This window comes from Rhizophagus irregularis, chromosome 13 (genome assembly GCF_026210795.1).
Source record: "Rhizophagus irregularis chromosome 13, complete sequence".
Taxonomy (NCBI): Eukaryota; Fungi; Glomeromycota; class Glomeromycetes; order Glomerales; family Glomeraceae; genus Rhizophagus; species Rhizophagus irregularis.
In genome coordinates, this window is record NC_089441.1 from 196,160 (window position 1) to 219,060 (window position 22,901).

General features: G+C 26.6%; 8 protein-coding genes across 8 annotated transcripts; 3 read left to right on the forward strand and 5 right to left on the reverse strand.

The window, feature by feature from the left end:
- Window positions 1–8: 8 nt before the first annotated feature.
- Window positions 9–266, reverse strand: OCT59_004687 (Coronin-like protein crn1; the record flags this gene model as incomplete). Its single annotated transcript, XM_066137857.1, has 1 exon — window positions 9–266. The coding sequence occupies one exon, from the start codon at window positions 264–266 to the stop codon at window positions 9–11; it is 258 nt and encodes an 85-aa protein (XP_065997057.1).
- A 1,201-nt stretch (window positions 267–1,467) lies between these two features.
- Window positions 1,468–3,036, reverse strand: OCT59_004688 (uncharacterized protein; the record flags this gene model as incomplete). The annotated part of the gene is made up of 4 exons (XM_066137858.1): window positions 1,468–1,511; window positions 1,583–1,894; window positions 2,316–2,454; window positions 2,551–3,036. 4 exons carry the CDS (start codon window positions 3,034–3,036, stop codon window positions 1,468–1,470), a joined length of 981 nt encoding a protein of 326 aa, XP_065997058.1.
- A 3,243-nt stretch (window positions 3,037–6,279) lies between these two features.
- OCT59_004689 (uncharacterized protein) lies at window positions 6,280–7,774 on the reverse strand (the record flags this gene model as incomplete). Its single annotated transcript, XM_025331247.2, has 3 exons — window positions 6,280–6,344; window positions 6,417–7,284; window positions 7,370–7,774. The coding sequence occupies 3 exons, from the start codon at window positions 7,772–7,774 to the stop codon at window positions 6,280–6,282; spliced, it is 1,338 nt and encodes a 445-aa protein (XP_025165964.2).
- Window positions 7,775–8,581: 807 nt separating this feature from the next.
- On the reverse strand, window positions 8,582–9,640 carry OCT59_004690 (uncharacterized protein; the record flags this gene model as incomplete). The annotated part of the gene is made up of 4 exons (XM_066137859.1): window positions 9,262–9,640; window positions 8,856–8,867; window positions 8,701–8,795; window positions 8,582–8,629 (listed from the first exon to the last, which is right to left on the reverse strand). The coding sequence occupies exons 1-4, from the start codon at window positions 9,389–9,391 to the stop codon at window positions 8,582–8,584; spliced, it is 285 nt and encodes a 94-aa protein (XP_065997059.1). The 5' UTR covers window positions 9,392–9,640.
- Window positions 9,641–13,232: 3,592 nt separating this feature from the next.
- On the forward strand, window positions 13,233–15,902 carry OCT59_004691 (uncharacterized protein; the record flags this gene model as incomplete). Its single annotated transcript, XM_066137860.1, has 3 exons — window positions 13,233–13,421; window positions 13,496–13,595; window positions 14,043–15,902. The coding sequence occupies 3 exons, from the start codon at window positions 13,233–13,235 to the stop codon at window positions 15,710–15,712; spliced, it is 1,959 nt and encodes a 652-aa protein (XP_065997060.1). The 3' UTR covers window positions 15,713–15,902.
- Window positions 15,903–17,897: 1,995 nt separating this feature from the next.
- On the forward strand, window positions 17,898–19,426 carry OCT59_004692 (uncharacterized protein; the record flags this gene model as incomplete). The annotated part of the gene is made up of 5 exons (XM_066137862.1): window positions 17,898–18,009; window positions 18,076–18,162; window positions 18,243–18,281; window positions 18,363–18,698; window positions 18,792–19,426. 5 exons carry the CDS (start codon window positions 17,898–17,900, stop codon window positions 19,424–19,426), a joined length of 1,209 nt encoding a protein of 402 aa, XP_065997061.1.
- A 411-nt stretch (window positions 19,427–19,837) lies between these two features.
- OCT59_004693 (uncharacterized protein) lies at window positions 19,838–20,646 on the reverse strand (the record flags this gene model as incomplete). Its single annotated transcript, XM_066137863.1, has 6 exons — window positions 19,838–19,949; window positions 20,020–20,205; window positions 20,282–20,322; window positions 20,401–20,419; window positions 20,512–20,566; window positions 20,643–20,646. The coding sequence occupies 6 exons, from the start codon at window positions 20,644–20,646 to the stop codon at window positions 19,838–19,840; spliced, it is 417 nt and encodes a 138-aa protein (XP_065997062.1).
- A 1,593-nt stretch (window positions 20,647–22,239) lies between these two features.
- OCT59_004694 (uncharacterized protein) lies at window positions 22,240–22,834 on the forward strand (the record flags this gene model as incomplete). The annotated part of the gene is made up of 2 exons (XM_025329084.1): window positions 22,240–22,484; window positions 22,549–22,834. 2 exons carry the CDS (start codon window positions 22,240–22,242, stop codon window positions 22,832–22,834), a joined length of 531 nt encoding a protein of 176 aa, XP_025164127.1.
- Window positions 22,835–22,901: the final 67 nt, after the last annotated feature.

A 22,901-nucleotide genomic window follows, 5' to 3' on the forward strand; every position in this document is an offset into this window, starting at 1 on the left:
TTACTACGCTAAGAACTATCTGTAGTATCAGATTTTTCCGCAAGACTGCTCGATGACCCATGATTTTTTCTCCACTTTTGAGAATCTGAATCCGGTTTTTGTACCTCCTCTAATAACCATGCAATATGACCGAGAACTTTCCTAACCATATTTTCCATATTCTCGTCTTTGTATACAAAGACCACCGGTTCAGATAGTTTGAATTTCAGCCTATCTTGGTCGTCAAGCGAGCATTCCACATTCCATAAAGTACTACTTTTCAGCATCTGTGACAATTCCGAATACCTTACCTACAAATACACTCTCTTCCTCCATCTCATTCGCCTTATGTTTACGGTTTGATCGAGTTGAACGACATTCTGTTAAAAAAATCTTCGTCTTTTACCTCTGTCACACCGACAGTTTTTGCGGTTTGGAGTAAGTCTATTGCGAAATCGACTGATCCGTGTCTATTTTGTCCTGTGATGTTTTTCTCTGGTCGGAGCTCAAACTTGCCTTCGTACAGATTTACCCGGCGACAAGATAGGAGAAGACATATTGTGATTTCGATGCTTCATTCTCGCTGATTGGAATGGACTTGAGACGAGCCTTCAGTAGTTCAGTTCAATTACAAGGTTGTTAAGTATTACCTTGGGAGAATCCTCTTTCAGTTCTTTATACTCGCAAGTGAGAGGCGGGAACACTGATAATGAGAGATCGTCTGATTCGCCAAGACCATAAAGCTGACACACCTTCGGAACGACCAATCTGAAAATGATTTCGAGGGTGTTTCAATGAACACGGTAAACTTGAGATTGTTCTTTGATACGAATATGTGGAGCATATCATGAAGGCTCTGATCATTTCGAGGAGAAAATTTTCCACTGTCATTTAACATGCTAAGTTCTGCTCCATTGGTTTCAAGTGCTGGTGCCTTGTACACTCCGTATGTGTTCTTTGAGGCCATCGAGGGTCGCAACCGGGTCAGTAAAAAATCATAACCTAAATTTCGTTTACCTCAGGTAAGGAAAAAATATGTACTATATTAAGTAATGGCGCAATGTTGAGTATATTCTATAAGATTCTTTGGATTGTGATATCATTTATTCTCTACAGTATAACTCTAATTGGCAAGATTTGAAGCAAGACAATAATTAATTACGTCATTTACGTGTTACTCTCTACTATTATGCTGTGTAATTTTTTTAAAATTTTTTTTTCTTTTAAGAGGTATGAATTAAATTGTGCAGCGCTTTTTTTGAGTTTTTGTAAAAGCTAAATAATTTATTATCTTCATAAAAAAAGTAAATGTTATAAATAGATGAAGTGAACTACCAACAAGTACCCATATAAAAATTTTTTAAAAAGATTACTCAATTTGTTTGTTTGTCACTTGCTCAGAATTATTTTCATCATCTATAGTTTAAATAAGACATTAAATATTTTAAGAATAAATATTACAAAGTAAGTAGTAGATTATATTACCTCTTAATTAGGAACCTCCAAGTCAAGTATTTGAGAATCTTGACAATCTTTTAATAAAGCGACAAAATTAGAAATTAGGGAATTAATTATTTGATGATAAAAAACTTAAATACCTTACCGTTATTATTTTCTTCATCATTTAGGTATAAAGATGTAATAATCGATGAATTAATAGGTTTTGATAAATTGCTAAATGTAAATACTCTACTAGTATAAATAGCATCAGAATTCTTTTCATATGAAGTTGAAATATTTGGTATTTCTTTATCGGCTTCTTCAAACATAGCCTTGATTTGTTTTCTTTTATAACCAATTTTTTCTTCTTCTTGATTTTCATTACGTCTAGTACAACCATCCCAAACCGCTAATATATCCAATAATTCATCTGCTGCTGGTCTTTGATCAGGGTTAGCATCCATACATCTATAAGCTAATTTTTTATAAATTTCAGGAGTTCCTTTTCCAAATTCTGGCCTGAGTCCATTACATATTTCTAATGCTAAGGTAGCATCATGTTTTCTTTTATGAAACGGTGATTTTCCAGATGATAATTCAGCCATAATTACACCAAAAACTGTAAATATCAGAGGATAATGTATATGGTTCTTCATTCAAAACTTCTGGAGCAATATATGGTAATACTCCACGTATTTTATTACATGATTTTTGTTCATTTGGTGACCCAGATAGTCCAAAATCTGAAACAAAAGCTCCTCCACTAATATTTTGTAATATATTTCCACTATGGAGGTCTCTATAAAAAAAACCTAATTTATGCAAACTATTGAGGTCATCTGCTAATCCACATAAATAAACAATTTTATCTTTCCATAAAAAGTTGCTGAAATTACTTGAAAGAAAACATTTCAAATTTCCTTTTTCTGCAAATTGTAAAATCATCATGAATTCTTTAGTTGCTGGATCTTTAGTCATTCCATAAAATTTTAATGATGATTTCAGCGATTTATTTAAATTCCAATGCGTTTGAAGCTATTATTTACATTAAATTGAATAAAGTAATAAGGTAGTTGTAATTAAAACATTTATAACTAAAAAATCATAAATGTAAAATTCGTTAGAAAATACCTCATTTAAATATTCAGCTGACATACTCTGCGATCCATTCAAATTTTTCAAAGCAACTTTCATAGGTTCGGGATCTAATTTTTTCCAACCCTCATCATCTTGTCTTTTATATTTTGCCCGACCATCAATCCATGTTGCGGAATACACTTTGGCAAATCCGCCTTCGCCAATTTTCTTTATATCTTCAAATCTATCAAATGATACCCATTCAAGAAATTCTGGATAATAATTACCATAATAATTTAATGCTTCATCATAAATCGTATTCTTGATAAATTCATCAATATCATGATTTTCACTGGTCCATCCTTCAATCATTCTAAATGGATCACATTCTTTACACCATGATTCTTCAATAAATGGCTTATCGCATTGAGAACACTTTTTATGGTTGATAGTCATCGCTGAATTACAATCTTTATCAGAGACATTTAAATTTTTAGATACAAATTCTATTGTAACTTTAGTTTCGTTTTCTTTGTTCATATTAATTTAAATCGTACTTTTTTTAACGGGAATGAATTATTATTGGGCGTTATTTGCAATTAGGCGTTACTTTTATTTACTTTTTACGAAAAAGGAATTTGATTTTCAAAATTAGTTAGTCGTAGATCACAGATACGTCATTTTAACCATTGAATTGATCAAAGTGAAAAACAATCAATTTTTTCATAGTTTCCTATACGAATTTATTATAATAATTAATTCATTAAGAACATAATTTGGATTATTGTTATTCAAATATTCCAAGTTTAAGCTTAAAATAAATTTATTTGTACGACATGTGATATAAAAGTAGGAAAACGGTAACCGTTAAAGTCTGTTGTTACAACATTAAACAAAAAAAAATTGATTACGAAAAATAGCAAATTATCAGTATTACAAAAAAAGGAATATGATTTAAAGGATTTTTCAAAACATATAAAAAATCATTGTTTAAATTTGATCGTTAACAATTTTTTCAACATGTCAAATTATTTATTTAGTTATGTCCTAAATAGCTAATAAGCTAATAATAGCAAATGGCGTCTATAGAATTTGAATTATTATTTTTTTTAACGTACAATGTATTTTATTATATAACGTCTGAGTAAAATTCAAAAATAATCTTATGGAAAAAGACTCATAATTTTAAGTTTAAAATTTAAAATATCAATCCAGGGTTATAAATTGAGTGTTTAAAATGGATAAATTCATACGAACTTTTATTGTATTATATTGCATCGATCATTATTTTTACATTTTTTTCTGTACAACGTTAAAAATTAAACAAACATTTTCTACTATACTATTCTATTTTTGGTATTTATAATAGAATTTATACTTAAAAGAAACAGAAATTAAGAAAGAAGCTTGATCTTCGCAATTAACTAATTATGTGGTAACATAAAATAACAAAAAATGTAAACTGAAAAGATTAGAACTGATTTAATTTCTTGAAGTCCTGGAATTCTCTTTGTTGCATTTCTTTCTGCCACAGGTTCCTATAAATTAACATTAAAAGCTTACATTAGTTCTAGCTCATTCACTTCAGGCTATAATAGCGAATACCAAAATGGTATTGTAAACAGTGACCATTTTGACAAGTGGTTGTACACCACAACCCAACTACCTTAGGGATAAGCATACGTTTCGGGAGTGACTATATATATGGTATCCTTCACTACTATCTATGTCCTCCAGATTGGACACCAAAATGGTATTGTAAACAGTGACCATTTTGACAAGTAGCCATACACCATAACCCAATTACCTTAGGGATAAGCATACATTTCAGGAGTGACTATATATATTATGGTATCCTTCACCACCATCTATATTCTCTATTATGACCATCAGATCCTTTGCAAGAGTGGCTCCAGAGCACTTGGCAGACCAACTACTATATCTTTAAGACGGTGAATTTGAACCTGATGACTTATATTCAGGTACCTTAACCAAGGCTCCACTTTCAAAGATATAACCTTGGGGTGGGTTCTCGTATGATGGGCCCCAGTCATCTGTTTGCAACCCTTTAAAGCCGTCCGGTCAGCCCTCATAAACCTTCGCACGTTGCTTTCGCGGTGTGCAGTCAAGGATTATGGCCAGTGGGTGATAGAATACTCTTTACCCACCTCTTTAAAATCCAGTTAGGTCGGAGGTAACATTATTATCTATAAAAGCCTTTTGTTGTTCGTCATCTTTTTTTTTTTAGGAGAGTTTAGTTTTATCCAAAAAAGCCTTCGTATGGAAGAGAAGGATAGACCTAAAAGGAAGACGAAAAAAAAGAAGTTATAACACCACCCACACACAAACACACACAAACCCACACTCCCGACCCACATACCTAAAGGAAGACGTGAAGAAAAATCGTCTTTTTTTTTGTTAGAAGAGTTTAGAACTCGGAAACAACTTTATTATCAACTTTTTGTTCATATTGTTCATGGTTTTTTTGTTAGGAGAGTAGGTAGTGACTTTTTTTTTTGTTAGGAAGGTGCCCCCTTTTTATATTATTTTCTTATCACGTGAAATAAGTCTACAATTACAACAATATTTATACTTTATAGTCTGAATATTGTTATCAACCATGATTAATAGTTTGTTTGATATATGAGTCATCTTATATAGTAAATTAGATAATACAAAAATTTTCTGTATTCAGACGGACCTTTAAAAATACCCGTTCTAATAATTTACATCGTAACATCATTGTGATCAAATTTCCAATAAAAAAATAATCAGTCGGCATTTTTTTAACTATTATCTTTTCAACCAAATAGAAATATATAATCAAAAAAGGAAAATGCAGGGGTGAATAAGAATGATGTAGACGAAGGAAGGAATATTACATGGGTTAACTATCAAATCGAGAATGTCCTTCGCTACGCTACGCTCCAGACAATTATTCTTAAAAGCTGTATTATGAACTATTGGTGTGAGTCAGTTTTTGTCTAACCGGTGGATAAAACTTTAAATACTTTGTAAGACAGAATAAAATTTTCAAAAAAACTATAAATAATACAAATACTAATCCTAAGAGAATAGAGTACTTTAATCATTTTACCCAAAAAAAAAAAATAATTAAAATTATTTTGATAATTCGATCTTGTCATCCAATAAAAAGAAACAATTTCATCTCAAAAATACATTTATTATAAATAGATAATTAAAATAGTTTACTCTATTTATTTTTCATAATTGAAACGTCCAAAAGTAATTTTTCCAAGTCGATACCCAATTGTACTAGTGTTTCGATCCGTAACAGTTTTATCCGGTATCCAGTACGGCTAATTTAGGGTGGAACTACAGAACAATTATATTAATTCCGGTCGAATTTATAGTCCATTCAGAGCTGAGGCTTATAATATTTTTTTTCAGCCATAATCTTATTTAATTACGAAATGACAAATCCTATATAAATTCTCATCATCGGCCGTGTCATGTTTGAGGAAAAAAATTTATTTGGTCGTGTGATGACGAGTTTGTCCGATCATAATAGTTAAGAAATGAATCTATTCATTTATTAAATATTTAGATAAAGTATAATTTATATAAATTATAAAAGAATAGAAATAATATTACTAAATATATATCAGAAAATGCATGTTGTCTCAAATAAAAAGGAAGTTATAGGTAGATGAAAAGAACAAACAAAATCTCTAATCAATGAGATATTTAAAAAACGATACTACAATACTACATTTCTCATCGTCCTTAAATCGCAATTTGCTATAGCTTAAAAATCAATCATCAATCAGTATCATTTTCATGCGAGCTAGAAACTTCCAAGTTAAATAATTGAGAATCTTTACAATCTATTAAAAATGTAACAAAGTTAGTAATTATAGGATTAATTATTCGATAATAAAAGCCTTTAAACAAAATACCTTTGTTATTTTCTTCATCATTTAAGTATAAAGAAGTAATAATAGGTGAATTAATAGGGTTTGACAAGTTTCTAAATGTAAATACTCTACTAGTATATATAGCATCAGGGTTTATCTCATATGAAGTTGAAATATTTTGTATTTCTTTATCAGCTTCTTTAAACATAAATTTAATCTCTTTTCCTTTATAACCAAAATTTTCTTTTTCTTGATAATTTATACTTTTGATACACTTATCCCAAAAATCAATTATTTCATATAATTCAATTGCCGTTGGTCTTTGATGAGGATTAGCATTCATACATTTATGAGCTAGTTTTTTATAAAATTCAGGAGTTCCTTTTCCAAATTCTGGTCTGAGTCCATTACATATTGCTAATGCTAAGGTAGTATCATGTTTTTTTTTATAAAATGGTGGTTTACCAGATGATAATTCACCCATAATTACACCAAAACTATAGATATCAGAGGATAGTGTGTATGGTTCTCCATTCAAAACTTCTGGAGCAATATATGGCAATACTCCGCATACTTTATTTGATATTTGTTCATTGGATGGTCTAGATAATCCAAAATCTGAAACAAAAGCTCCTCCACTAATATTTTGTAATATATTTCCACTATGAAAATCTCTATGAAAATATCCTAATTTATGTAAATTCTTGAGGTCATATGCTAACCCGTGTAAATTGAAAATTTTATCTTTCCATAAAATATTGTTGAAATTACTTGAGAGAAAACATCTCAAATTTCCTTTTTCTGCAAATTCTAAAATCATCATAAATTCTTTAGTTTCAGGATCTTTTGTCATTCCATAAAATTTTAATGAATCATCAAATGATTGATTTAAATCCCAATGTGTTTTAAGCTATTATTTAAAGTAAAAATTATAACTGAAATATTAATATTTAATACATAGAAAAAAAATAATAATTAATATGCAAAAAAGTCACCTCATTTAAATATTCAGCTGATATATTCTGTGATCCATTTAACCTTTTTAATGCAACTTTTATGGGTTTAGGATCTAATTTTTTCCAATTTCCATCATCTTGTCTTTTATATATTGCTTGACCATCGATCCATATTGCAGTATATACTTTGGCAAATCCACCTACACCAATTTGTCTTATTTTCTTAAATCTTTCAAATGGTACCCATTCAAGAAATAATAGAGAATAATTATCAATACTAGTATGACGTAAATTTGTATTGTAAATCGTATTCTTGATAAATTCATCAATATCGTGATTTCCACTGCTCCATCCTTCAATTATACAACAAGGAACACATTCTTTACACCATGGTATACCATCTTTTTCAGTAGAACAATTTTTATGGTTGATGGCTAATTTCATGTTCAATTTTATTTCGGAAATAAATTGGAAATATTAAGGCGTTATTTTCTTTTATATTAATCAATCAGGACGAAAATGGTATCTAATTTCCAAATTTAGTTAGTGCCCTGTAAAAAAGTCGATCCGTTTTTATATTCCGTCTTTTTTCCGTAAAAGGCTCATTTCCGGAATTAAGAATAATTTACATTTTCCGTGAATGGATCCGTAAAAGGCTCATTTTTACGGAGTTTTTACAGAAATAACGGATAAAATTTTTTATAGGGGCGGTGGAACATAATCGATTTTTTTTTTACCGCAGATTTTATACTATCATAATCAACCAGATTGAATTTATTAAAAATATTTATATTTTCAAATTAAGTAAAATTTAACATAATCAAACATTGTGATATTTTGTTATATTTCACTGACATATTCTTTGATCCATTTAACGGTTCAGTCTTTTATATTTTGCTTTACCATCAAATCCATATTACCACCTTCACCAATATGTTTTATATTTTCTTGATAAATTCATCAATATCATGATTTTCACTGGTCCATCCTTCAATTATGCAACAGGGAGCACATTCTTTCACCATGATCTTATGTCTTTTTCGTTATAACAATTTTTATGGTTGATGATTACTTAATTAGAATCTTTATCAGAGGTATTTAAATTATTAAATTTAGATTCTATTTTAACTTGAGTTTATTCAATTTATGTAATACTTTAGCAGGAATGAACTGCGCTATTTGCGATTAGGATAAGTGAAATCAATTATCAAGATATTACTATTGATTTTTTTTCCTATCACATGTTCACACCTAGATTATTAATAAACTAGTACAGTATAATTTATATAATTTATAAATCTACATGAAGAAATAAATTGTAAAAAAGGTTGAACACAATGTTAATATTAATAATATGTAAATGTAATTACCAATATAAATAGCAGCAAATATACAGTATATATGTTACCACACAGTTGCAATGAGTTAGAGATATTCATATTAAATAATTTAGAATCTTTGAAGTCTATTAGTAAAAAATAAAATTAATAATTATAGGATTAAATAAAAATTACATACAAATTACCTTTATTATTTTCTTCGTTATTAAGGTAAGAAGTACAGTAATAATGGATAAATTAATGGGTTTTGATTTTTATGTTATACATATATTCTCTCTTTATTGAAAATCACGCCTTAAGGCTCAACGTAGACGACGTAGACGTATTGAAATATACATGTACATCCACACAGTTATCGAACACCGCGTCACGTGTCTAAAAAACTTAAACGAAAAAATAGAACGTAGATTAGAAAACTCTTTGCCCAAGTGACAACCGAATATCTCTCTTGATCTCATCAAGATGATGCTGCCGGCTGAATTTCCAATTTCTGGGTAGATATAGGTGTACAAAATCTGCAAGTTCCGTACTTCCGTCTCTCAATTGCCTCATCTCCTTGAAATTTCATCCGTTCCCTCCTTTGCCCTATACCTTCTTTTTTGATTACCACTAACGTGAGCATCTTATTTACTACTTCACCCTCAATTGTCTTCGAAGGTCGAAAATTATTTGTCAATAACTTTCGTATGCCTGTAGTCTTCATAAAATTTGCGTAGTGCATGCACTACTGTACTGGCGCTTAATAATCTTGTTGAATTTTGTATCGAAAGAAACGTGAAACCTTTTTTTCTTCTTGTAAAACGTCTTTGATCGATATTTCTCTATTTTTTTTTTCAAAACAAAACTTTAACAAGAATATATGTGAGTTATAATAAAGGAGTGAAAAAAGACACAAGTATAGTTTTTAACTCTTTATAAAACCTTTGATCTTTTTTTTGACCATGATAAAGTTTTTGGTCGAATGATCGACAAAAAGAGTTTTTCTGATACCATTTTAATAATTTTAAGAGCATTTCGAATCTCTTGTTACCCAGTTAAATGAACTAATTCTGAAACTTGTACACGAACAACTATTAACATACATGTGGCCGAAATTTTTTTCAATTTCGGCTACATCACGGCCCCAAAGTAAAGCTACTCCAGACCTGCAGCAATTTTTAGCAGTTTCGGCCAAATATACAATAATTTCGGCCAGGACTTTGAAATATCGGCCATATCAATCATATCAATATTTTATTAAATACAAGTTTACAAAAATCCCAGGCCGAAACTCTTTCCAAGTGTTGTATAGACATAGCAGAAGCCTTATTTCATTCAGATCTACAAACTGCAGATGATTAATAGCCGACATATTTTCGCCCACAAACCCATAAATGGGTAACAAGAGATCGGCACTCATATTACTATTAGTTCTACGCATCTCTTCGGGTAGAATTACATAATACCGCCGGCATTATCCAGCTCCGCATTCTACGCATTGTTACCTTACTCGAGGTTCTATATATATATACTCTAATAAAGGCGTTTGCCTTATTTTTTAGGAAAAATCTCAATATAATTTATTGTTCAGTAATGGCTAATAGTAACGACGAAGGTAAAAGCATATAGAATTAACGTAGATATTAAATACAAAATTGGAATTCTAAATTTTTTTTATAACAAATTTGCAATATAATAAAACTAGTTTCAATAATTGAAGAAAATAAAGGTAGGCAAAAATACAATGATAATATTACAGCCTGTAAATTATAAATATATAATTTTAAAATTTTAAACTGCGTTTTAACTATTTTAGCTCGTAAGTTATAGTTTGAATAATAGTTGAATTACTTACTCCTATTATATTTTAAATAACCAAATAATTTATTCTATTATTAATGTTATTATAGTTGGTAAGTTAATAGCCATATATTTTTTATTGTATTCTAAATAATATTTCAATTAACTAAATTCTTCACTAAACTAATTGTTTAATAATTAATGATGTTATAGAAAGTAAGTATTTAATTTTTTATATTAATTTAAAAATATTTACATATAATTCAAACTAATAATATTATTATTTAAATAATTAGATTGTAAGTCACTGTATATATTCAATTTTTATATAAGATTATAATATTTTATTAATTGATTATAATTATATTACTTTAAAACTATTATTAATTAATAATACTACAGGGTGTAAGTTACTTATTATTTATGTTTCTGTGACTTTTATATGCAAACTTAACTAAACCCTTTATTTAAAAATTTTAGTTGGTAAGTTATAAATTATTTATTTTTAATTGAAAATTTCTAAATATACACGGGCATTTCAAGCACGGAACACGTGACCATATAACGAAAAAATAATGCGAAAAAAATTGATAAATATACCTTAAAAAAATGTACAGTAAGTGTAGTTTACTTGAAGTGTCAAAGATGATTTTGAATGTTATTTTTGACTTAACTTAATTAACAGTTCTTTTTTCTTCGTTAAATTTAATAGTTACCTTTTGAGCCCCCCGTGTACAAATAGAAATATTGATTTTATTATTATATTCGTATAATATTTACTTATAATTTAAACTAACTAAATTCAAAATATTTTAGATGGTAAGTTACAAGTTATTTATTTAATTCTATAAAATATTAAAATATGATTTAAACTAACTAAATTCTTTATTTATTTAATAATATAGAACGTAAGATATTATTTATTCTATTATACTGTATTTATATAATTTTTGCAAGTAATTTAAACTAACTAAAATCTTTATTTTTAGTTGGCAAGTTATAATTTATTTATTTATATTTGTATAATATTTACATATTAACTAAATTCTTTATTTAAAATATGATTTATTTAATAATATAGAACGTAAGATATTGTTTAATTTTATTACGTTTATGTTATATTTACAAACTAACTAAATTCTTTATTTATTATAGAATGTAAGATATTATTAAATTCTATTATGCTTATATAATATATGCAGATAATTTAAAAACTAACTTTTTATTCAAATTATTTATTTAATTAATAATAGTGTGTAAGTTATTTGTTTAAATTTATATAAGGTTATATATAAATTATACCAACTAAATTTTATATTTTATTTAATACTATAGGGAGTAAGTTATTTATATAATTCTATTATATATTTTTATATAATATTTGCATATGATTAAACTAATTAAATTCTTTATTTGAAAATTATTCAAATCTTTTAGTCGGTAAGTTACAGTCATTTAACTAATTCTATTATATTTATATAATATTCACATATAATTTAAACTAACTAATTTCTTTATTTAAATATTATTCAAATCTTTTAGCTGGTGTGTTAGAGCTAATTATTTCATTCTATTTATCATATTTATATAATTTAAACTAACTAAATTCTTCAATTATTTAGATAGTAAGTTACAAGTACTATATTTATATAATATTTGTATATAATTTAAACTAACTAAATTTTTTATTAAAAAAATTATTCAATATTTCAGTTAGTAAGTCATAAGTTATTTGCTTAATTTCTATTGTATTATATAATATTTACATATAATTTAAAATAACTAAATTCTTTGTTTAAAAAATCATTTATTTAATAATATAGGAAGTAAGTTATTTATTTAATCCTATTATATTTGTATTATATTTGTATATAATTTAAACTAACTAACTGTGAAATTTTTTATTTAAAAAATTATTCAAATATTTTAGTTGGTAAGTTATAGTTTTTTATTTATTATATTTACATATAATTTAAATTAACTAAATGCTTATTTTAAACCATTCAAATATTTTAGCTGGTAAGTTATAGTTATCTATCTGTTATATTTATATAATTTAAACTAACTAAATTTTTATTTTAAAAATCATTAAATATTTTAGACGGTAAGTTATCTATTATATTTATATAATATTTACCTATAATTTATTCTAACTAAATTCTTTATTTTAAAAATTATTCAAATATTTTAGATGGTAAGTCTATTATATATTTTTGTTTATACAATATTTACATATAATTTATACTAAATTCTTTACTTAAAACAATTATTCAAATATTTTAGATGGTAAATTATTTAATTAATTTTATTTATGTTTATTCAATGATATTTACATATAATTTAACCTAAATTCTTTATCTAAAAAATTATTTGAATGTTTTAGTTGGTAAGTTATAACTATTATATTATATAAACATTTCCATATAATTTAAATTAACTAAATTCTTTATTTAAAAATTTATTTAAATATTTTATTAGTTTGTAAGTATAGTACATTACATCATCCAATTATAAAAATCCTGAATTTAATTTATTATATATACTAATCTTTTTAAAAATTTTTGGTAATTTATTTTAGTTGGTAAGTTATAAGTTATTATATATTATTTGTATAAAAATTAATTAATTATTTATTGTATTAAACTTCTAAAAATTTATTTAGAGTAAGTATAATTAACATTATTTAATATTTAAATTTTCGCTTTTATGTTTTATTTTAAATTTTTAACTTATATAATTTTATTTTTTATATTTAAAGATCTGGTACTAGTGGAAGTGAAATTATGGATCAATTTATTTCCGAAAATAAATTAAAATGGATTCCTTATAATAAATTTGAAAATATTAAATATCTTAATAAAGGTGGATTTGGTATTATTTATGAAGCTACATATAATAATTATAAAGTAATTCTTAAATCTCTTAATTATCTTAATAATTCATATGAAAGTTTAAATGAATTTTTAAATAAGGTATGATTAAATATTTTAATTTTAATTACAATTTATTTATGCTAATATATATTCTAATATTATGTTTTTTATAGTGGAAAATTATTGATTCAAATAAAATTATTAAAATATATGGATTTACAAAAGATCCAGATACTTTGAATTATATGTTAGCAATGGAATATGCAAATAAAGGTAATCTAAGAGGATGCTTAACAGAAATAACAAAAAATTGGGGACAGAAATTATATATGTTGTATAAAATTATTATTGGTCTTAAGGATATTCATGAAAAAGGTCTTATTCATTATAACTTTCATGATGGTAATATTTTATGTAACAAATATTCAGAAAATGTATATGAAATTTATATTAGTGATTATTTAAGATCATATCAACTTGCAAAACCTTTCTCAAAAGAAAATAGTATTTATGGCATTATACCATTTATGGCACCTGAAATTTTAAGAGGCAAACCTTATACTCAAGCTAGTGATATTTATAGTTTTTCTATGATTATGTGGGAATTTACATCTGGTATTCCACCATTTAATGATAAGGCACATGATCTTCAACTTGCTTTAAGTATTTGTAAAGGTGAACGTCCTGAAGTCATTGAAAATACTCCACAATGTTTTATAGATTTGATGAAAAAATGTTGGGATGAAGATTCATTAAAAAGGCCATCTGCATCAGAAATTTTAGATACTATTGAAAAATGGATTTTCCTTTCTTCTAATATAGAAAATAATAAAGTATTAAAAAGCAATATTATGGAATTTATAAATGCGCCAATTGGATACAATAACCTTATTGTAGAATCTCATTTACAAGCATATTATACAAGTAAATTACTTGATTTTACTAGTAAAGAATTAAATAAAATTCTAAAAGAATCTCAAGGGTTAAAAGATGATGATGATATTGAGCAGGAACTACTCAAATTAGGAATGATTGCTGAAACCAGTTCTCAAAATGAGCTAAAAGAGGTATATCAAAATATTCAAATAAAATTAGTTGATTTACAACAAAAGAATTTTCAATTTGAGCAAGATAATCAAATTTTAAGGCTTAACTTAGCTGTACAAATTAAAGAATTTGCAGAAAAAGAAAATACTTTACAAACACAAATTACTCTCCTGCAAAAGCAAGCCTTACTAGCCAGTGATTTAACTGAAAATTTGGAACAAAATAAACTGATTAACCAGCAAATTCAAATTCAAATTGACCATTTAGAGCAAGAAAAAATTGGTTTGCAAGAAAAAATAATTCAAACAGAAGCTAATAATCAAGAATTAAAATTTCAGCAAGAAAGTCTAATTGAACAAAAAGAGCAATTAGAAAATAAAATAAGTCAACCTCAAGATAATTATAAGGCAATAGAACAAGGAAAAATCAAGTTGCACAATATGGGAAGAGGCCTCTCACAAGATCATAAATTGAAAGCCAAATTGGAAAAGGAAATTGCTCAATTGGAACAAAAATTGATTATTGAAGATCAAATCAAAATGCAATTAACTCAAGTTTTACAAATCAAAGAAGATAAAGTAAATGAACTAGAACAAAGATTAGTTGTCCTTGATTATGAACGCATTGAAAGGCTAAAAGACAAAGAAAAAGAATTGAGTAAAGTCATAGAGGAATTAGTAAACAAATTAACTAGTGGAGAAAATACTAAGGAAATTCATAAAGAAAAAGAATCTAAACAAAGGGAAATGGTTGAACTCCAACAAGAATTATCAAAAACTTCAGCTTTTTATTATTCCAATAAAAAGAAACAAGTTCTTAATCAAGCAAATAATTTTCTAAAAGCCAAGGATAATTTTTTAGCTTCACGAGAAGAAGCTATTAAAAAACTGCAAAATTGTTGCAATAATCTGGAAAGGTTTACTAATAAAGAGAGAAATACTATTGGTTCTATCAGTGATATGAAAATCTTCAAATTGGCTGATAAATATACTAAAGAGTTTCAAAATACTCTTGTAAAATATAGTGATGGATTACTACAGTTGAATAAAGTTTATGACTCTTTAGTGGATATTGTTCAAAAAAATAAAGAGTTGGAAGTTAGTCTTGTTGTTGAAAATATGCTTAAGTTGAATTCTTTTAATCTTGACAAATACAATATTTTTAAATTTGTTACTAATTCTCAGGAAGGAGCTAGAACTCAATTAAATTCTAACATGATGATGGAAGATATAGATTCATTAAGAAAGAATTTGAATGAATTGAAATCAGAATTAAAACAAGAAAAAAAGGAATTGAAAAATTTAGCGGAGATTAGAATTAACTATATTGATGGAAGTTTATGAATGGCTATTGATTCATTGAAATGAACGTCTTAAGTATTTATTAGAACGTACAAATATACTCTAAAATTTATTAGAAATTTTGAGAATTTTTTTTTCATTGATCTATCATTATCTTATTATAATATTTGGATACTTTCTTGTTTGGTTTATCAAAAGGTTTTAATAAAAGTGTATTAAAAACTTTTTTTTAAAATGTGGTAGAGGAAGAATTCTTTCTCGTTTATTTAAAATAACCATTTTATATGGTGTAAATATTTTTCTTATATTTAAATTAAAACAAGTAAACTGTATACGATATATAAAATCATTTTTATCACGGTCAGTCATGGTCGATCATAGTTGGTCATAACCAGTCAGAGGCTTGACCGACCGTTTGTCTGACCTGCTAAAAAAAATTGGTCAAACGGTCAGTCAAATGGTCGATCGGTCAAACGGTCAGCCAGAAGTCTTTGACCGATGATATCAGTCACGGTCATGACCGGTTCCATCCCTATTCACTTCTAAAATTAACTGACTTCATTTTACTGACTTACAATATTTCACTAACATGATTCATCTACCATTGAAATTTTACTCAAGAATACATGGATAACATTATGATAAATAAATATACACCAAATTCTGAACTTGTCCTGAAACCTTTCCAAAGGATTGACTATCCAGTAACTCTTACCAATTTTTTTAGATTTTCAATTATATCACCTGATAATTTTTTCGTACTTTGAGCTTCTTAAAAATCCATTAATTAATTGATTTATTGTCACTCGTCCAGTTTAGATCTTGAAAATGCTATTTATTGCACTAATACTCTTCAGTTACTCTCATATTTATAATTAATAAAGAAAAATCCACTGCATTAAAATGATGTGATGTCGCAAGTTGGAGAGTTTGTACAAAAATAATGAGTAAGTTCTTCCTTTTCGCTGTAAAAAATTTTATCCGTAAATTTCTGTAAAAGCTTCGTGAGTATGATAATACATTTACAGAAAAATAACTAAAATCTAAGCAGCTTATAAATTATCTGAATATGATACATTTTACGGAAATGACATGGAATAAAACACGTTATAGGATTTTTGGATAATGTCAGGTGGTATTACGTAATTCCGGCCTTAAAGAGCTAATAGTAAACGAGTGGTGGTCATGTTACCTATTTATAAGTAAGCAATTTTATGCATGTCGGATTGTTGGTAAAACAGGTGTCGGTAAAATATTTTATTGTATATGTTCTATGTAAGCACTGGACATTTTTCACGTATGTTATTGATCACTTTATAATAGTGATACACAAATTTTGGTCACTTTATAATTAGTGATATACAAAATTTTGATCACATTATTATAAAATAATAAATAAGATACGCGAAAAAGGTCTCAGTTGCTTTACGTCATACATATCCAATAACTTTATTATCAGTCATGTTTATGATAACTGATTTACACTAGGATGCTACTCTATCATGTGGCCTTCGGCCATATGATATACATAGCAATTCTAGTGGTAAATCAGTTATCATCTACAACATGACCGATAACAATTACGTATTTTATTAGTTTTATTATGCAGTTTGATATTTTTGACGTATTATAATCATTCAGATTAAACATGATCTCGCCTGTATAATAACACAATTATTGGGTATGGTGGTTAAAATACCCTATAAAAAGTCCACATCCTTAAAATGTTCTAGTTTTATGGTTAAAATATCCTTATACAGTGATAATATTCTTAAAATATACTAAAAATTGAACAGACGGTTTATTTAAATAGAATTTTATAATAATAAATTATTTTAAATTATACAAAAAATATACTGAACTTTTGAATTGTAATATTAATGGATATTTAAAATATTCTTATTGGATATGCAAAATATCCTTAAAATTAATTTACCAATAATTTAAGTATGAAATATTTCGATATTAAAATCGATCGGCAAAAAATATACTAAATATATTCTTAAAATAAAAATAAAAATGCCAACGTAATTAGATAATTTTTTTTTTTTTTATCTGATGTAGTTCGATTTTTTATTTCAGATTTTTTTTTTTAAAAAAGTCGAATTACGTATTACGATTAAAAAAATTTTATGAAAAATATTTAAAATTTCGTTTTTTTGGTTTCTCTTTTTTTTCAAATTACCGAATTTCTTTTACCAATTTTATTGCAATTTGAAAAAAAAATATGGACTTCTCAAAACCAGTAAAAATACGAAATATTCACCTACTAAAAACAGCTATTTTACCTTTTCAATTTAATAATACTTCTGCTCAGTCTGAAGAACATCCTGAAACAGGTTTGCAAAGTTAACTAATTAGATATTCTATGATTTCTATTTACGATTTTTTTTTTACTTTAATAGAAACATCGTCTCAACAATATGATCATGAATCATCATCTCGAGTAACTACTGAACAGGAGGAAAATTCGCAAGTAAATAATAAAAAATGTAAGTCAATACAATACCACTTTAATTTATGTTACTTTTTTTAAGCAAATGATAATAATGAAAATAATTTAATAATTCAGACAAAAGAGTCAAGACTAAGTCATCACCTCAAGAAACAGGTTTGCAATTAAAATTATTATTGACGTTTTATTAAATTTTATTATTCCTGCCCGCGTAATAAATATTTGATATTTTCGCAGAAGATTCAAGAGAGATGGAACGAGAGATCAATAAATTTGGAACCAACTTTATCGATGTATTGTTTCATTATTTAGATAATATGAAACAACATGGAGTCTTAAGTGTTACATTTAACATCTCTGAAGGCACCATATCAGTCGTTGATTCTGAGAGTACATTAATATTACGTTCAAATCAGTACGCTGATTATTTTCAGAAGAAAAAAATTAAAGAAATTTGTCCCAGCGCTATTAATGTTGGCAAAGATTTACATATCTTATTAGGTTTATTCTTGAGACTTCCTCAAGAACCTCCTATGCGTGATAAGATCATATTTCCAAAAAAAGAGATTTATCGTAAAGCCTTACTAGACCATTTAAAGATCATTTCTCAAAATAACCAAGAATTCAAATTCTTTAAAGGGACTTAGAGTGTAAATTTGAATCAAGTTGGAGGTAGTTTGGAATTGGTTACTAAAGTACCAATTAAGGTTCAACAAGGAGATAATTTTTCGGTTAATTTCAAATATATTGCAAAAAAATTAGCCGAAAATATTTATCAATCTGTTAATGGTGAAGTAAAGGAACAAATTAACAAAGAAATGTCCAGAAGGAAGGAATTAAGATTCCATGTTGAGGTGTTTAAGGCGTATACACGACTTCAAGCATTTTGTGCGTTAAATCTAAGTCGAAGTAAAAGCGAGACGGCAAGATCACAAGCAAAATCAATTGTTGTCAAATATTTTCCACAAATTTCTTTGCAAAATATGAGTTTAATGTTACAGCGGGCACCGAGAATATACCGATTACTCTTACTTTCAAATGAAGACTGGCGTTTAATTGATTCTTTTGAAGAATTAAGCGCGTGTTTTTTTAAGAGTTCAATGAATTCTGCCGCCAATTTTGAAATTTGGCTTAATTTGGTAAGGACGGGACAGATAGCTGATTACAAAAATGGTACAAGTATGTGCGAAGAAGGAAAGAAGTTCATGAAAGAAGTAAAGCTTAATATTATTAAAGAATATTTTGATGAAGTCGATGAAAAAAATCTAAAGGATTTTATTACTGATGATGACGATGAATAATAAATAATAATAATGTAGAAATTTGTATAATAATAATGTAGAAATTTGTATTTTAGATGTAAAAGAAACAATTTGTAGTATTCATTATAATGCTAATAATGCAATATGTTTAAATAAAAAATTTGTTAAATTTGCTAAATTCGCTTTATTACATTTATCAAAAAGAAAATTTTACTTTTTGTATAATTTTTTTGATTGAAAATAATATACACGTATTACAATAATCTTCATATATTATGGTACTTGTTCGCTATCAATAATAAATTATAGTTTTTTTTCTTTTAACTAATAATAAGTCTTTTTGGGATTATTCATTTCGGGATTTTGCCTTTCAGGCTTATGAAGTATCGGTATTATGAAATTTTTCGAAATTATGGCAATTCAGGATATCATTGTGCAACCAAATAACGATTATTCAACATCAAGCTTTATTCGTTTATTTTCTTGTGATTTTTTTATTACAAATTTAAACATATTTGAATTTTCTATTTTTTCTATTTTTACTTTACTAGTTAATTCAATTCTATCATATCAATAAAAGTTAGTGGATATGCATAATAATAAATATATAATTTATTAATTTAACAACTTACTTTGATGGTAATGTTATAACATATTCGAAATCGCCGACCGGTATCGATTTTTTTAAAATGCTTCCTGCAAAATCGAGTTCTTTATATTCTCCGGAAATTATTATATTTTCTTCGCCTTCCGTGAATAATTTGATTTCGTCCTTATTTGTAATAGAAGGAAGGCAAAGAACAATGATGAAATGGGAACTATATAATGAATATTAAAAGTAAACTATCAGTAAATTTTTTAATTTATATATTAAAATTAAAATGAGAACGTTACCTATCATCATAAAGGTTATAATATGGTTGCCAAGTAGAACCCTATAAGTTAATAAATACTTTAATAATAATAACTTAATAACTTATGCTTTGATATTTCTTAAAAAATTATCAAATTACAGGTTTATTACGGTATTCGCTATGAAGAGATTCGTTACTCTTTCTCTTGATAGGTTGAAATTTAACAGTAATATTTTTCTCCTCTTCAATTTTAAATTTAGCTCCTCTTACACTGTAAAAGAAATTGTCTTTTTCTTGTACATTATTAAAATGTATAAACCCATAACTAAAAAGTTTAAAATTCTCCATTAGTTCATTAAAAATTTAAAATTTTAAACCATTATTAATAAGTTTATACATACTCATCTTTTTTTTTTTACCACATGAACAAAATTTTGTGGAATCTCATCATTTTTTTTAATCAAATCTTCTAATGCTGAGGATTTAAGATCCTCAAGATTACTTCCGCCAAGAAACAGCGCGCAAGTGTCGGGGTGGCAAGATTCTTAAGTGTAAATGAGAAAAGAAAGGCATCATAAAAAGCCTTTATCAGAAAAAGGCGACATAAAAACCTTTATCAGAAAAAGGCGACATAAAAACCTTTATCAGAAAAAGGCGACATAAAAAACCTTTATCAAAAAAGGTGGCATAAAAAACCTTTATCAAAAAAGGCAACATAAAAAACCTTTATCAAAAAAGGTGGCATAAAAAACCTTTATCAAAAAAGGCAACATAAAAAACCTTTATCAAAAAAGGTGGCATAAAAAACCTTTATCAAAAAAAGGCAACATAAAAAGAAAACGCGACATAAAAACCTTTATCAGAAAAAGGCGACATAAAAAACCTTTATCAAAAAAGGCGACATCAAAAACCTTTATCAAAAAAGGCGACATAAAAAACCTTTATCAGAAAAAGGCGACATAAAAAACCTTTATCAAAAAAGGTGGCATAAAAAACCTTTATCAAAAAAGGCAACATAAAAAACCTTTATCAAAAAAGGTGGCATAAAAAACCTTTATCAAAAAAAGGCAACATAAAAAGAAAACGCGACATAAAAACCTTTATCAAAAAAGGCGGCATAAAAAACCTTTATCAAAAAAGGCAACATAAAAAACCTTTATCAAAAAAGGTGGCATAAAAAACCTTTATCAAAAAAAGGCAACATAAAAAGAAAACGCGACATAAAAACCTTTATCAAAAAAGGCGGCATAAAAAACCTTTATCAAAAAAGGCAACATAAAAAACCTTATCAACGAAGGTTAAAAACCTTTATTAAAAAGGCAACAGCGACATAAATGAAAAAGAGCAATATAAAAAACCTTATCAAAGAAGGTTAAAACCCTTTATACAAAAAAACTCACCACTCATTTTACTCTTTTTTCAAAAATAATAAAAATATTTACACGCTAGTTAAAAAGTTAAAACAATTGTGTATTTATTTGTGATGAAAACAGGGTGCATAAGATCATTAGCATGTGTACCCCAAAATAAAAAATTTTTTTTTCAGATGATACTAGCGCAGCCCTGTCCGGGAATGGAAGCTGGCCATCAAATTAAGAAAGTAATGATATGCCTTATTTGCAATGTGAATAGGTCTAGTTTTTTACTGTTATTATCATAAACTAAGAAAGTAATTATGCCTTATTTGTCATGTGAATAGGTCTAGGTTTTTATTGTCATTATCATATAAAAGATAAATAGAGTAATGTTATATATAATTTATGCAAATATTAATGAATCGTGTGAATGTTACAATTGTTTAGCGATTCGTCACAAAAAAATTTGTCTCAAAATAATAAATACATTAGTGATCTATTTTACTTATTAGGATTAGTACAAATACGAGGTAATCTAAACGTTTACATGTCTCACAATCTTTTTTTTAATTATATAGATTTAAGATATCGTTACATAATGTGATGTGAAAAAAAAAACTTCTAATTTACAGCTCTTATAATAATGCAATATTTTTGCTCTTGCCGTACCTGTAAAATAAATCCTGGTGGTGGAAAGTGGTTGTCTACCAAAAAAACTTTTAAAAAACATCAAGAAAAAGAAAAAGCATGTATTGAAAAAATTAATGAATCAGAAACAGAAAGCAGTAGTGAATCAATTTCAAGTTATAATGTAGCTGAAAAAAGAAAGTTTGATGAATTAGATAAATCGGATATAAATTCGGTGAATAGTCTTTCAGATAATGAGAGGTAATTAATGAAATTATAACAAAAAGTAAATTTTACTTTTTGCTAATTATATTATTCATCAAAGTAGTCTTGATAATGAAGACGATAATAATAATCCAAGTCAAGAAGATTATAATGGTGACAATGACAATCCAAGTCAAGATTATAACAATTATAACGAAAATTATAATGGTGATAATGATAATTCAAGTCTTGATGAAGATAATGGTAATAATAACAATCCAAATCAAGATTATGATTGTGATGATAATCCAAGTCTTGATAATGATGAAAATGATAAAGTAGAAGATATGGAAACTGAAAGTGATGTTTCTGAAGAGAATGATGAATTTACAGAAATGGACAATTAATTTAATGACATAGAAGACATAAACGATGGTATATATTTAATATTACATCGATAATTGTGATTACAAT